The sequence below is a fragment of the Hippoglossus hippoglossus genome, chromosome 11 (genome assembly GCF_009819705.1).
Source record: "Hippoglossus hippoglossus isolate fHipHip1 chromosome 11, fHipHip1.pri, whole genome shotgun sequence".
Taxonomy (NCBI): domain Eukaryota; kingdom Metazoa; phylum Chordata; class Actinopteri; order Pleuronectiformes; family Pleuronectidae; genus Hippoglossus; species Hippoglossus hippoglossus.
This window is the reverse complement of record NC_047161.1, coordinates 17114451-17128730: the sequence shown is the minus strand read 5'-3', so window position 1 is coordinate 17128730 and position 14280 is coordinate 17114451. Positions and strand designations below refer to the sequence as shown.

Here is a 14280-nt window from a genome sequence, read left to right as displayed (position 1 = left end):
TATGCAGATGGTTTCCATAAATCAATTCAATTTATTTGCACAGCGCAAACTCCCAACATACATGATCTCAAGGCACTTTACATATTAAGGTCTGGAGTCTAGACCTTACAAAATTATAGAGAAACACAACAGCTCCCACAAACACTTAGTCGACTGTGGAGAGAATAAACTCCCTTTTGAGAGGAAGAGAACAGGAAGAAAGATAGAGACTAACGGTTGTATAACCATCATATTTAAGCTCGATCAGACTGGTTGTTACAATGGAAATAATAATAATGATAATAATCTATAGATGTAATTATGTAAAACATATAACATATAAAAACAAGGACTCACAATAATCAATTTAGTAATAATGGGATATCATGCAGTGTAAGTGTTTGTTTTTTACTTTAATCCTTTTGTGCTGTCAGGCACGTTATCTTTTTTTTCTGTTTTCATACGTTTGAAGAATCGGTCACCATTTTTCTTCAATTGTATTGGATTTGACTGCAGCGCTGTTTACCGCTGTTTTGTGGACTCAAACACTTCACCCACCCCTCCATCGGCATAGTGGTGAGTAGATAATGAGGGGAATTTTTATTTTTCGGTGAACTATCCCTTTAAAAAAAAGTGCAACTCTCAAACCCTTTCAAAATGTATTATTATTATTTTGAAAAAGAAGACTCTGTTTTGACATGCAGGCGGAAGCGCAGGGGTTTGACGCTCCAGCTTGTTGCACGCTGGACCGGAAGCTGTGGTGACCTGTGTCGCTGCAGTGTTGCGCTTTCATGTTTACGGGCGGGAAGAGCGAACGAAGCCGAGAGTGGGAGCTGCTGCGTGGAAGCACTTGTTTTAACTCTTAGCGTGAATGCTACTCTGCGCATTTTAATGATTCTCGGAGGACCGGGGCATCTAGCGGATACGTTTTAAGTGGTCGCGGGAAACAAACTACAGGGATTGTTGTCGCTGGAGAGGTCGGGGCAGATGGAGGACCCTCCTGCAGGTTCTGGCGGCGGCGGCGGCGGCGACAGTGCGGTGGCGGAGGGCCCCGTGGTGCAGGTGGCGGACATCTGCTGGTCGAGCGCGGCTCTCCCGCTGCGGCTGCTGGAGTGGAAGGTCAAACCCGGGACTCTCATCAACGTGGACTCCGTGCTGGCTCTGTGCGCCCCCATAGCCCCGGAGAGGGCGACGGAGGCTGCCAGGCTGCCGGAGAAGAAGGTGAAATCGGACCGCGCCGGAGTAGTGAGGGAGCTGTGCTGTCAACTTGGGCAAGTCATCCCCCCCGGGTGAGTCCCTCCGCTGGCTCCAGCCACACGCTAGCCGACCTGCCCCCCTCACTTGGAACAACGTGTGTTTGTTATCGCTACTCTCCTCACCCGCGGTTAGCTAGCTAGCACGCTAACACCGTGCTATGTTAACGTTAGCATGTTTGCTAGCTCCTCTCAACACACGCAGCGTTTGCTCGTAGCGTCAAGTGTGTCACAAGTAAACAAGCTCACCAGCGACGTGGGCTTTCACAATGAAACCGTGGTCTTGTGAAGCATGTGGTTCTGGGCTTTTCAGTTGTTGCAGTCACAGTGGAAACCCAGCGAGTCGTTAGCAGAATTATAATAATCGCGTAATGACCTGTGGCTCTGATGTATTTGGAATAAGTCTAACGGATAAACCGTTGCAGGCTTTTATTTTGAAGAGCCCAACCACGTGCACTTCTGTCTCGTTTTGTTTGTCTTGACGCAGCCGTCCCTCGCGTGCACGATCTGTGCACTAACTGTGTTGACAGGTGGACGACTGGAGGAGGCTGCTCATTTATATATGATATGATGTTCGCTTTTTCTCATAATAACGACATATATATATATATATATCTTTAATATTAATGCAGCAGCATATGAGCAAATTGATCCTCCAGCAAAATATCGTATTTACGTGTCTTGTTGCATTTTGCCCGAACAAAAGTCCATCTAGTTTTGTGGAGAATCCTAAAACAATAGAAATGATGTTTCCACACCTCTGATATGAGCGAACATCTGCAGCCACCATTTATTTACTGTCCCACCTGTTATGTGTATGGCTCGTGTTGCCTTCCGGGGCTCCTTGAGAAATCCTTCTTCTGCCTTTGAAAATCCCTGCTGCATGTTGTGACACAGAAACTGCCCGCAGTCTGTAATAAAGTCAAGTTGGACCATGTGTCAAAAGTGGTTGCAAAAATAAATCCTCTTTGGCTGCAACAACATGAGGAGATGGGGGGGGGGGGAGTTTGCATCAGGGATTCAATTACAATGAATTGATTCCCTGATGCATGTCTTCCAATGCTATATAGTTAGTTTGCATCGGTAGTGGCAACATTTTTGTTCTAGTAACAAAGCAACTGTGTGCGTTCTGTTGTTCAGTGATTTAATCACAAATGTTTAGTTGACTGAACTGGTTCTCTGAAGTTATAAGTAGATCTCGAACTAACTAACGATTATATTCATTAGCGATCAATAGATCTATTGCTAGATAGTTGTATAGTCTGTAAATGGTCAAATAGTAATTAAACCGAAAGCTCATCTTAATTTCATATTCTAAGGTTACATGTTCGGTTCACAGTGGAGAAGCTTAGACAAGCACATTTATGGTGTTTTAACGTTTTTTTCGATTGATTAATCTATTATTTGACAAATAATTCTACTGCTTGCCAGTTAACCAAAGCTACTCACTAGCATATTAGTGTAAACACTCACGTTTATATGATGTAACATTCAATAAACTACATTTACACTCATACCTTTGATGCCACAAAGCAAACGTTACATTAAACATGTCGTGAATTGTGTCAAAAGCTGGAGATAATCCACTATTAATGTAACAACAGTCAATGTTTTCACTCATGTTTCTTTTCTTTCAGGGGTGTCATTGTCAGAATAGAAGTATGCAGCCACCCGATAGTGATGAAGGGTTTATGTGCCGAATGTGGCCAGGACCTGACACAGTAAGGAAATACACACACACACAGACACTTTTCTTATACTTTTATATGGAAACAAAAAAAGTTTTTGTCCTTTGCAGTCGAGGGAAGTGAGTGTTTGACACATTAGCCACATTCAGACATGCACTGAACTCTGGATAATCTCCTGACACTCTCAGGAGGGGCTGTATGCAAGAAAGTGAGAGGCTGCAGACTTTCTCTGGAGTGTCTCCTGCCAGCCCCCAGTAAACACTCCTGTAAAATATCAGAGTGAGCTTACTTGAGAATGCAGCAGGAGATACTCCAGAGGATTCACCACGATCAAATAGGGGTGTTGATGATGTTTCTAATACTCAATAGATGCAAAACAAATTAAAAAGACTACAAATATCTTAGGATAAAAAAATCTGTGGCATGCATGTAGAAGATGCAGGCTAAGATGTCAAGAGAGATTGATACTTAATGTCCTGCCTCTGCCTGCTGCACCTCACCTCACCTGAATGCTCTGGAGATTTCTGTGTGGTTGTTGTGCTTCTGAGTGGAGAATCTACTTCTGCATTGTTCATGTGTGAAAGACAAACTCCAGAGAAGGTCTGGACCCCATTGTGCGGATATTCTCCAGAGTTCATGTCTAAAAACGTCTTTTTTCTCACACATTGCCCTTTTACTTTGCACTGATCTGATCACAAAACATCCCTATACTAAAAGAATTTAAGAGGCTAATGATATCATCAGGTCACCTGGCAACTTCCAGTATCATTCAGTGAGACGAAGGAGAAAAATGTGGTTGCTAAACTGACAAACTGTAAAATGTGTGTGGTAGATTCTGTTTCTAGATTCTATTTATTTCCATCAGGTGGCACCAGAGATCATATAGAGAGAGCTGAGTGCAACTGAGGTCATGAATGAAGTGTTCACACTTTGAACACACCCTGGTTGAAAATTTGATAAAGAGGTCAAATATACAGCCGGTGTTAAGAAAACCTGCCATGATAAATGTAGTAAACGTCATTGATTTAAAGCAACAGAACTTCAGGTATTGTTGCTTGAAACATAATTTGTCTCTTAAAAACCTCAGAATTTAAATTGCATGCACATAGTTTGATGTGGATGTGGAATCCTCTTAAAACTGAAATATTAAACAAAATGGATTTATTTTACAAGTCGTTTACTCTACCTGTTGATTATTGTATTTATCGATTGACAAACAGTGTGAGTTTCAAGTAGCTGAATGCTGGTCTTCAGGAAAACGCTTGCCAGAGCAAAGTCTGACTAATTCAAAAACATTACTTGTTTATGAACGCTGCTTTTCTTCTCTGCTGCAATATGTTCAAGGACCTGAGAGACGCACAAACCATAAAATGCACAACTCCCACACTTCTTCTTTTCTTTCTTTTCTTCTCTTTCAGGCTGCAGGGCACGAATGGGAACCAACAAACTCCCATCTCCACAGCAACAGTCTCCATGGTGCACAGTGTCCCCGAGCTGATGGTCAGTGCAGAGGTGAGTCATGATGGTTATACCTGGAAGACGGAGAGCAGACAAGCTGAACTTCAGACTCTTTCCATTGTTGTTGTTGTTGTGTGTGTGTGTGTGTGTGTGTGTGTGTGTGTGTGTGTGTGTGTGTGTGTGTGTGTGTGTGTGTGTGTGTGTGTGTGTGTGTGTGTGTGTGTGTGTGTGTGTGTGTGTGTGTGTGTGTGTGTGTGTGTGTGCGCATTGGCAGCACACTGCTCCCACCCTATGCAATATCTTGCATACAGACCTGGATTGTGCCTTTTATCTCGTGTCTTCAAAATGAATTGACTTTTAATAATCAGGATTTATTGCCAAGTAGATTTACTAGGAATTTGCTGTGGTGTTTGTGCTTAAGCATACATATAACAAGAGGGGACAGTGTAAAAGTATCTAGAAAAAAGAGACGTGCAATATGAATGTTGGATATATATACATTTTGAGGTATCTAAAGTATGACTGTTATTTGCCACAGAAAGTTCAAGTTTCAAAGTCGCAGGTGAAAAATAAATACTAAATATATCTTTGAAAGTATTTTGAGCACTTAAGCACAGAGCTAACTAATGAATGCTGAATATTTTATTATATCCAAGGTCAGTGTGGATGATAGGTCTTTTATTTTTTTGTTTAAATTCAAGGCCAGTCTGCCCAGATACTGATGTGCTCCTAGAATAGTCTCCTTAACTGTCAACTAGGGTGAGAGAGACAAATCTGTCTACCAAAAGAAAGTTCAACTTTCAGTTCAATGCAACTTTATTCATCCATATAAAGGCAATCATGTGCCGTAGCGTGCAACCCAGGACAACTTAAAAATGCTATTAGTTGCAAAAACAATACAGAGGCCGTGAAAACATAGAGGTGTGATTTTCTAATATTCTGTACATTGTCCTCATTCACTGCACCAGCAAGCAGAGCAGCTGGGCAGAGAAGACCAGCAGAGGCTCCACCGGAGCAAAAAGCTGGTTCTGATGGTGGATCTGGACCAGACCCTGATCCACACCACTGAACAGCACTGCCAGCAATTGTCCAATAAGGTATTGAATCCTCTTATCAACATCCTATAATCTCATGGCTGTGGTCGAGAGGTCACCCTTGTTGATCTTTATATTCTGCCACTTTCAGTTTCTTTCTGCTTTACCCGAAACTATATTTCATTGTTTGTTTTACCATTAAGTGTGTAACAAACCTGGAGTGTATTGAAATGAGTAAGGTATCTTTACTTGGCTATCAATGGTGACTTTGTATCTGTAAGAGGAAGAATGCATTAATTATTCTTACAAAAGCTGTGTCTTAATTCAGGGGCTGCATCCCTCGGAGAACGCAGTATAGCCGTCCCACGACAGAGGCTTCATGGGCCTTTGATGTATTCAGTCTTCAAATGCAACCTCAGAAGGATGCAGCCCCTGAATTGAGTCACAGCTAGTCTCTCCTTCATTCTGCTGTAATGTCAGTGTTTTATCCTGAGGCTTTTTAATTAGTCTGTTCTGTGCTTGTTATGGTGTTTCCCAGATTGCATGCTTATGTCACGTGTGATGTGGGTGGATTCAGAGTGATTCTCCTGAGTGGGATCAAACTGTTTTTTACTGCAACTGCAGAGTCTCAACTCACATGTTTTCTTGTGCACATTTTTTTTTATTTTCCTCAACCTTTCACCAGTGTTTACCTGAAGTTGTTTTTCTGAATCTCTATTTAAGAAAAAAGTCAAGTTTTTAAATCTGTGTCTCTGTGCTCGAATGGGGCCTAGTTAAGGTTTGTTATTTTCTTCAGGGCATCTACCACTTCCAGCTTGGGCGAGGAGAGCCCATGCTCCACACACGACTACGCCCGCACTGCATCGAGTTCCTGGCGAAAATTGCCAAACTCTACGAGTTGCACGTCTTCACATTCGGGAGCCGCCTTTATGCACACACCATTGCAGGTAATGGTCTCATTGCTTTTCACTTTATTTCACATTTCCCTCCACTGATACATTGATCCACAGAGATTTATTTGTGTCAAAATGTGGGAGGAAGTAAAGATTTAGGTTGTGACTTTAAACTTCTACTTGTACTGACTATTTGTGTCCTCTAGAGGGAAGTGTCTGCTCATTACAGTTGATGCTTCTCCTCTGTGATTCAGTTACAAGCCACAGCGGTGCTAAATATTAAAATGCTTACCAAGCATGTTCCTTTTTTTTAATTATTGTTTTTATCTGTTCACCTCCTAAATTCCTATTTTTTGCATTATCAGTATGTATTTAGTTTCAGTAGCATGTAGCTGCGAGCTGATGGGTGTTGGTCTCCTCCTAATTGAAAATTCAATTTGTGATTGAAGGCTGAATTATGCTGAAGTGTGTAAATATCCTCTCTTTTTGGTATTCAGGCTGCAATATTTCATCATACTGTATATAATCGAGGCTGCACCTGTCCAGAGCTATTCTGCCTCTACTATATTTGATGAATGTTTAATGCATTTTGAATTGGATTTTACTACGAGCCCTGATGCAGAGAGGTCGGTATGTTTCAGACCAGCACTCCAGCAAACGACAGCTTTTCTATTGGTTATAGAATTCTCGCTCAGACCGCCCTGTTGAGCCGTGGTAGATTTCTATTTCCATTCAAGGTTTAATCAGAGACTGTGTATTTCTTTTCAGACAGACTTAGTGTGTCCTGAGCGGCTCATTGAATCAAGATTTGAAAGGCTTTCTAGGAGAACATTTTTGAGAAAATATATTAACATAAAAATACATTGGCTTGGTTTCGGGATTCTTGTGGATCCGATTCAGGATCGTGTTGAACCAACTCGTAATTTATTGAGTCGGCATCATTGTGATCAAGATTCCACTTTACAATCAAGAACTGTAACATAACTTCCAAGAAGAACAGTTTTAGTGGGAAAAATAATATGCAAATCTATTTTAAATGCAGGTGTGACAGTTTCATTTATACAGGGAGAAATATACGTAATATTCATGTATGTTTTCAATGCATGTAAATTACAAATCTTGGACTGCAGCTGAACTGACATTCAAATATGCATATTTAGTATTCTTCATATATTTATTCTTTATTTTTCCTTTTTTTTAGGCTTTCTGGACCCTAAAAAGAATTTTTTCTCTCATCGGATCCTTTCTAGAGACGAATGCATCGACCCCTTCTCCAAGACGGGGAATCTTAGGTGAGAATTGTCTGCTGCTAAACATGACAGCTAGATCAATCGCTTGTAGTTTAGAATGCAGTGACCCTGCATCTGTCTACTCTCTAGACATGATTTGACTTTGTTTTGCCTACACGTAAAAACAAAACCTGGAAGATTGATGGAAAATTTGCAGTGCCTCTTTCATTCATAACAGCGCTGCCACTAAAACAACACTACAGCCAAAGAGAGATAAATAATGGTTTGTCTGAGTTTGGAAAACTGTCAAAAAGCTCAGCACTTTCAGCCAGCGCCTGCCTTGTGCATTTCATTCCTGACAGGAACCTTTTCCCATGTGGGGATTCGATGGTGAGCATAATCGATGACCGAGAGGACGTGTGGAAGTTCGCACCAAACCTCATCACTGTGAAGAAATACATCTACTTCCAAGGCACAGGGGATATCAATGCTCCCCCCGGATCACGGGAATCTCAGATGGCCAGGAAAGGTAACGGACTCGCACATCTTTGACAGCTACATGCATTTGTAGAAAAACCCTGTAAGCTTATAACAGTTTATGCAATGCAGAGGGTCAAATGTGCAGCAAACGATGTGCTGTCCACGGATTTGTTTCCAGTACCATGCACGTTCCCCTGTAAAATTAACAAGCAAGTCAGTCCAGTGAAGGCACTGATATTAAGCTGCTCTTAAAAGATCATAGCATTAAAACGTAACTTTTCTTAGTACATCATGTACTTTGAAATTGAGCCACAGAGCTGACGGTTCTGCATCTTACTGACAACCAGCTCTGACATCAGATGAACTGCAGTAGCGTAAACCTGGACCAATTCTGCCTCATTTAAAAAAAATCATTCTTGAACATATACCGTATGGATGACACTGCAGCTAAGATTTCTTCTGCTCGTTTGCTTATACATAATATATATCATATGTAACACTATTTATGTGTAATAAGTGCACTACCGGTTCTCACTCTGCCTGTTTGGAATGGGCTGTTTGCTTTGCCTGCCTGTCTCAGATGTGTCTCACGCAGGTAGTGTGGTCGCTCTAACCTGATCAAATGGGCGCTTAAATGAAAAGTCAGTGTTCCACAACGCACACACACCGCTGACCGAGGCCAGTGTGGCCTGGGTGTAAGTGCAGGTCTAAACGCACCCACATGCGTCCTGAGATCTGATCACTTGGATCACATTCTGAGGTTGTCTGGGCAAACCCCCAAATCTGTACACTCGGGCTTGGTAAAAAACAACATTATTCAGTCTTGAGGAACACGGATAACATACATGATTATTTGCAAGTAAGACAGAGTGAGTGTCACAGGAGACCGATGCAAGAAGCAGGTGTGAACCTAGCGCTGTCCACTCGTGATCAGACTTCTCAGGACGCATGTTAATACCAGGTCTGAACTGGGCCTCTCTAAGCTTCCTTTGTCATATCATTTATTACCTAGAAAAATCACCCAGGCAAGCTAGTCATCAGCACTGCATCCATGTCCATTCAGTCCCCTAAATACACATAACGAGCATCCACACCTCTGTGAACAAAATGCATCATCGTGAATCAAAGGCACGTGTCACAGGACAAATATGGAACATCTTAAGAGGTTCCAATACTTTCACCTCTGTACCTCCTTCTGCGCCGCGAAGGTCTCTCACAAAAGGAATCCTCTGAACAACAGTGTTACTCACTTCCTTATCAAAGCAGGAAACATGCTGCTTGGAGCAGGCCAGTGTATCTCCTCTGGGGCTGTTGTAGAAACCCCCTCCTCATTTACACCCACTCTCTCAGGTTGTCACATTAATTTGCTGATAACTCCATGTTACAACAGCTGCCAGGCTCGGCAATGGCTCTTACACTGTTGATAAATTCAAAGGGTAAAACACAAACTTCGCCTGTGGTTGAAGTATGTGTGAAGCCCTATATGTATAATCACAAATCATAAGCCAGAGACACAGAGCTTAACTGATTTGAATGCTGCATGTCAGACTCAGGCACAAAGCAGATTTATACCAATAAAAATATAAACTCTTCATAAGGCATTTTCCCCCAGGCATTGCTGCTTTGCAAGTCAAATACTTATTTATCTACACATGTTCTATAAATCTCAATCGGATGACAAACGTACCCTAATTTACATAAAGGGCTTTATTAAATCAACAAAGCTCTTGGTGGCAGCTGGTGAATTTTTTATTACTACTATTTACTTTTGCATTTTTTTAGACAAATACATTGTAAAATGAAGTTGGTTTATCTATAGCACCTGGAGCTTTAAATATGACGAAAATAAAACATAAATATACATCTGGAAATAATGAAAATATTATGAGATGATGAGTGTTCAGTATGCACTTATCTCCAAAAGTGACTAACTCATAACCATAACACGTGGTGTATAAATTTGTAGAGGTAATAAAACTGCAGAGATGAATGGTAATTCTGTGTGCGTTGATTATTGCAAGCGATCCCTGTCAAAAGTATTGATTAGTGCAGCTTTAAAGGTCGAGTGTGTAAAGTCGTTTTAAGACATGACAGCCGGGAAAAACGTTAAAAATTGGCTCTGGAATTTAACCAGAGTTTGTCTTTTACACATGCACAACACAGCAGGAGGTTCTTTAACTCCATCCATCACAACGTTGGCTGTCAGTCATCATCGATGGACCAGCTCAGCCATAATAGAGAACTTGACAGAGGCGGGAACCTGTCCTGTGACTGGGCGGGGAGAGCAGCAGAATACTGCCAATTAGTTTTTCATGATTTTGAACCCTTCTTTGATATACTTGGCAATTTTTCTCGAATATTATTCAAATGTGTGTGGGTGTATTTGTACCATTTATCTTTGTGAGGAACATTTTAAATGTAGACTATTACGGAGTCATGACATTTTGGGAAAGTGAGGACATTTTGCCAGTCGTCCCTTTCTGATCCACTTTCAATGGGCTCTTTGAAGCTTCAGACTTACTTTTATGGTTAGAATTAGGGTTAGGTTGGGGTTAAAACTCAGCACTGGGAATGAGTGCTGCGAGGGGCACACATTGACCTTGAGTGTTAAAAGACACTTGAGAAATCCCTCATTGAAACCATAATTGATAGGGAATGCATTATGCCAATACAGATGCAATACCGATTTCAGATGCAGAAAGAAATACAAGGATGTGTTAGTGTGTGTCAGTTAATATACTACTGATTACGGAAAGGTCATATTTGACTTCTGATCATCCTTACCTAACACCGTCGAAATCATGTTGTGATGTGAAATATTATATCACACACACTACTAGGGGTTGGAATCTCTGGGCACCTCACGATTAGATTCGATTGTGATACAGAGGGCTACGATTCGATTATAAAATGATTATCGATGCATCAAAGAATTTTATTTCCATACATTGTTTATTTTTGGTAGCATCAAGGCTAATTACTCCGCTGTTCAACAAGAGATTCTGCTCCTCCTTGCTCACACTCAGAGCTGATCTTTCATATTTGTGTTGCTGGATTAGCAGGGCGTCGCTTCTTCTGCAACAATGAAGTAAAAAATAATATTAAATTGTTTATTGTTAAAGTGTAAAGTTAGCGCAGGTCAGTGGGAGAGTGGAGGGAGGACAGGAGACTCTGACACGATAAAAGACGACCGAACCTTTAATATGCGTTTGTCCTGATCCTGAAGCAGCGGTGGTTATAGTTATGCAGCGCTGGCACATCGCTAAAAAAAGTAATGTAGAATAAAACATGTATCGATGATGCTCTGTCTCTGCATCGATGCAGTCATCTAAAAAACTATTAATTTCCTCGACCCTTCACACTACCTATTAATACATTTTAGATTGTCAGCCATTCTTCATCTTGAGATGCAATAATGAAAACAATAAGTTTTGCCCACAGTCTAATTTGCTGCATTGGTGTTCTGGCGTTCACTGGCCCATGCCTGCTCTAGCGTGCCCTGCCTCCTCAAATTATTTAGCCACCCTCTCTCTCTCTCTCTCTCTCTCTCTCTCCAGTCCATGCAGCCCCGAGGTTTTCCTAAGCAATCATCTCGTTAGTGATGGAAGTGCAGTGTTTACAGTAAACTCCCAGCTCAACGAAAAATGTTACTTTGACTCTAAATTCTTAATTGTCCATTATTCAGGTTTGCCTGTCTCAACATCAACACTACGGTTTGGGTAACCCTTCTGCAATGTTGATAGGTTATTGCTTGATAATTTTCTTTCACGCTCAAACAGAGGCACTTGCACTGGAGTGACTCTGTGAACCCAGAGGAATCAGCTTAGCCTCAAAGGAAAATTGGACCCCAGAGCAGCTTCTGGAGCTAAACTCAGGGTTATCCTTTGGGTAGAATGTACTAATGTCATATGTTAGGAAGGTTATCATAGACCGAATGCTCATGCTTTTCTCTCGGCGCATTACTTGAAACCATCATTGCCAGTTTTAAGTAATGCCTTTAAAACATAGCAGAGTACAAAACATTTAAAAATAACCTGCATCAAACGTGTGATAAGGTCCCTTTCTTTCTGAAGTTGAACGTTTTTGCAACTGTAAATGTCAAGCTAACGTTAAGAAAGTAAGCCAGCTATCACATAAATGAACTTTACAGACACAATGCTTCATAGCAAAATCTTCATCTTAAAGCATGCGTCTTTTCAAAAAGGACCGCAATGAAATACATGAGGGACATAATTCTGTTATTCTTCACATTTTTTAGATTGTGTGAGATTTTATGTTTCCTTTCTCATAATGTCAGATACAGTCACTAAGAATGTCAAATAAGCGTTAGTTATCTAACTGGTCTGTGGCAGCCTACCAGCTGAAATGTGTAAGCCTCTGTTACAAGAATTTTCAAAATAATGTTATAGTATAATGCAAAACAGTATATGGACGATAAACATGCACTGGTTGCTGTAGTTTGATCTGGTTTGTCTGATTGACCAGAGTCCTTTAATCTTTAGTTTATCTTAAAAACTGTTTCCATACCAGAGATGACACGATTCTGATTCACTTTCATGTCTTGTAACTGCAGGAGGTCCCTCAAGTCGGCCAGCGGAGAGCACAGAATCAGCAGGGACGATTGGAACAGAAGAGCATAATAATGGCATCAGGAAAAGGTCAAAGGACCAGAATCCGTCTGGAAAGGATGAGCCCACAGCATCTCAGTCTTCTCAGGGAGTACCAACAAATGCACCGACTCACCCCACAGGGGGTGTGGAGGATGTGTCAGGACAAAGTAAAGAGTCAGTGACTGAGTCAGTGACTGAGTCAGTGACTGAGTCAGTGCCTGAGGCGCTGCCTGAGGCAGGGTCGAAAGAAGCTCAGGAAACAGATAGAACAAATGTAAAGGAAGATGACAGCAAGGGGACGCAAGAGGCACAGGAAGGTGCAAACTCATCAGCACCCAGCCACGACTCCAACAACTTGGACTTTGACCTGTCAAGTGACAGTGACAATGACTCTATTACAGACAAACCTCCCTCATCTGATGGTGATAGTGAAGGGAAGTCTTGCCAAACAAAAAAGAAACCAGAACCGGAAGGTGTTACGCAAGAGCCCAGTGATGGGGAAGGGGCCAAGGTAGAGAGTAAAGGTCAGGGAGAAATAGACAACAGTTCAGATGTAGCAGAACCTTCAGGAGTTCTTCTTCCAGACCCAGAGCTCGGAAATGGCTGCTCAGACAGGACAGAGCCAGAAACAGAGTCCCAGAATAGTGAACAATCTGGGGTCACCATGGGGGAGGAACTGCTAGACCAGAGTATGGAAGACGAGGAGGAAGAAGAAGCAGATATTGACCAGGATGATCACCTGATCTACCTGGAGGAAGTGCTAGAAAGGGTTCATGCTGAGTACTATGGCCGCTACGAGGCGTTCCTGAGGAAGGACGCCCCGGAAACCCCGGACATCCGCAAGATTGTCCCAGAGCTGAAAGGAAAAACACTGGAGGGAACGATGATAGTGTTCAGTGGTCTGTACCCGACCAACTACCCCATGGAGAGGACTCGTGAGTTTTACCATGCCAAGGCACTGGGGGCCAAAATTGGCAAGAATCTGGCTCTCAACTCCGAAGATCCCAATCGGACAACACATCTCATTGCAGCAAGAGCTGGTATGTACAAATGCTTTCTAAAACTTCCAAGGTATTGTTCTCAAAGTAGTTATAGTTAATATAACAAGTCTAAACACAACAGAATTACCTGCAGTGGCTTTTCTATTCTTTTCCAACTGCTGAATATAGTCAAGGTATTCTTTTAGGAGCAGCTTGCTGGAAAACATTTGTCATGGTTTGCTAATGAGGATAGAATTAAATTCTTTAGTTTGACTTAATTATTGGCAGACTTGTGTGCCTGTGACTTTTGTCTGAGCAGACAGATAATTGAGATTGAGCACACTGTCATCCCAATTAATGTATCTCATGTTTGCACTTCTACTAATTTAAAGCCCACGGGTGAAAATTTAAGTTTTTAAACATGTTGACTTGTCCACCTGGTCCCTTTTTCACATGATAAAAGACATGGTTTTAGCAAAAATAAGCAGTCAATGGTTGGAGGTCAGTAGCTGGAAAAGGCTCCTCAACAGTAGGGGTGAGCTGTGAGGGTGGGAAGATGGGGAGAAGGGGCCGGGCCATATTAGAATATTCATAGGTTCTAGTCATGAAATGAGGAAGGAAGGTGTAGAGTTACATGAATGTGCAATAGTATAAACAAAATGAACATTTTACACCG

The 14280-nt window shown here is 41.7% G+C and overlaps 1 protein-coding gene across 1 annotated transcript in view; it reads left to right on the top strand.

Moving 5' to 3' along the window:
- The first annotated feature begins 674 nt into the window (after positions 1–674).
- ctdp1 (CTD (carboxy-terminal domain, RNA polymerase II, polypeptide A) phosphatase, subunit 1) overlaps positions 675–14280 on the top strand; it is a 66219-nt gene continuing 52613 nt past the window's right edge. The window contains exons 1-8 of the mRNA XM_034599330.1: positions 675–1268; positions 2870–2953; positions 4339–4432; positions 5347–5475; positions 6209–6359; positions 7507–7597; positions 7897–8063; positions 12588–13664. Of these exons, the coding sequence (XP_034455221.1) occupies positions 967–1268; positions 2870–2953; positions 4339–4432; positions 5347–5475; positions 6209–6359; positions 7507–7597; positions 7897–8063; positions 12588–13664 (2095 nt within the window). The 5' untranslated portion in view covers positions 675–966. The remainder of the gene's footprint in view (positions 1269–2869; positions 2954–4338; positions 4433–5346; positions 5476–6208; positions 6360–7506; positions 7598–7896; positions 8064–12587; positions 13665–14280) is intronic.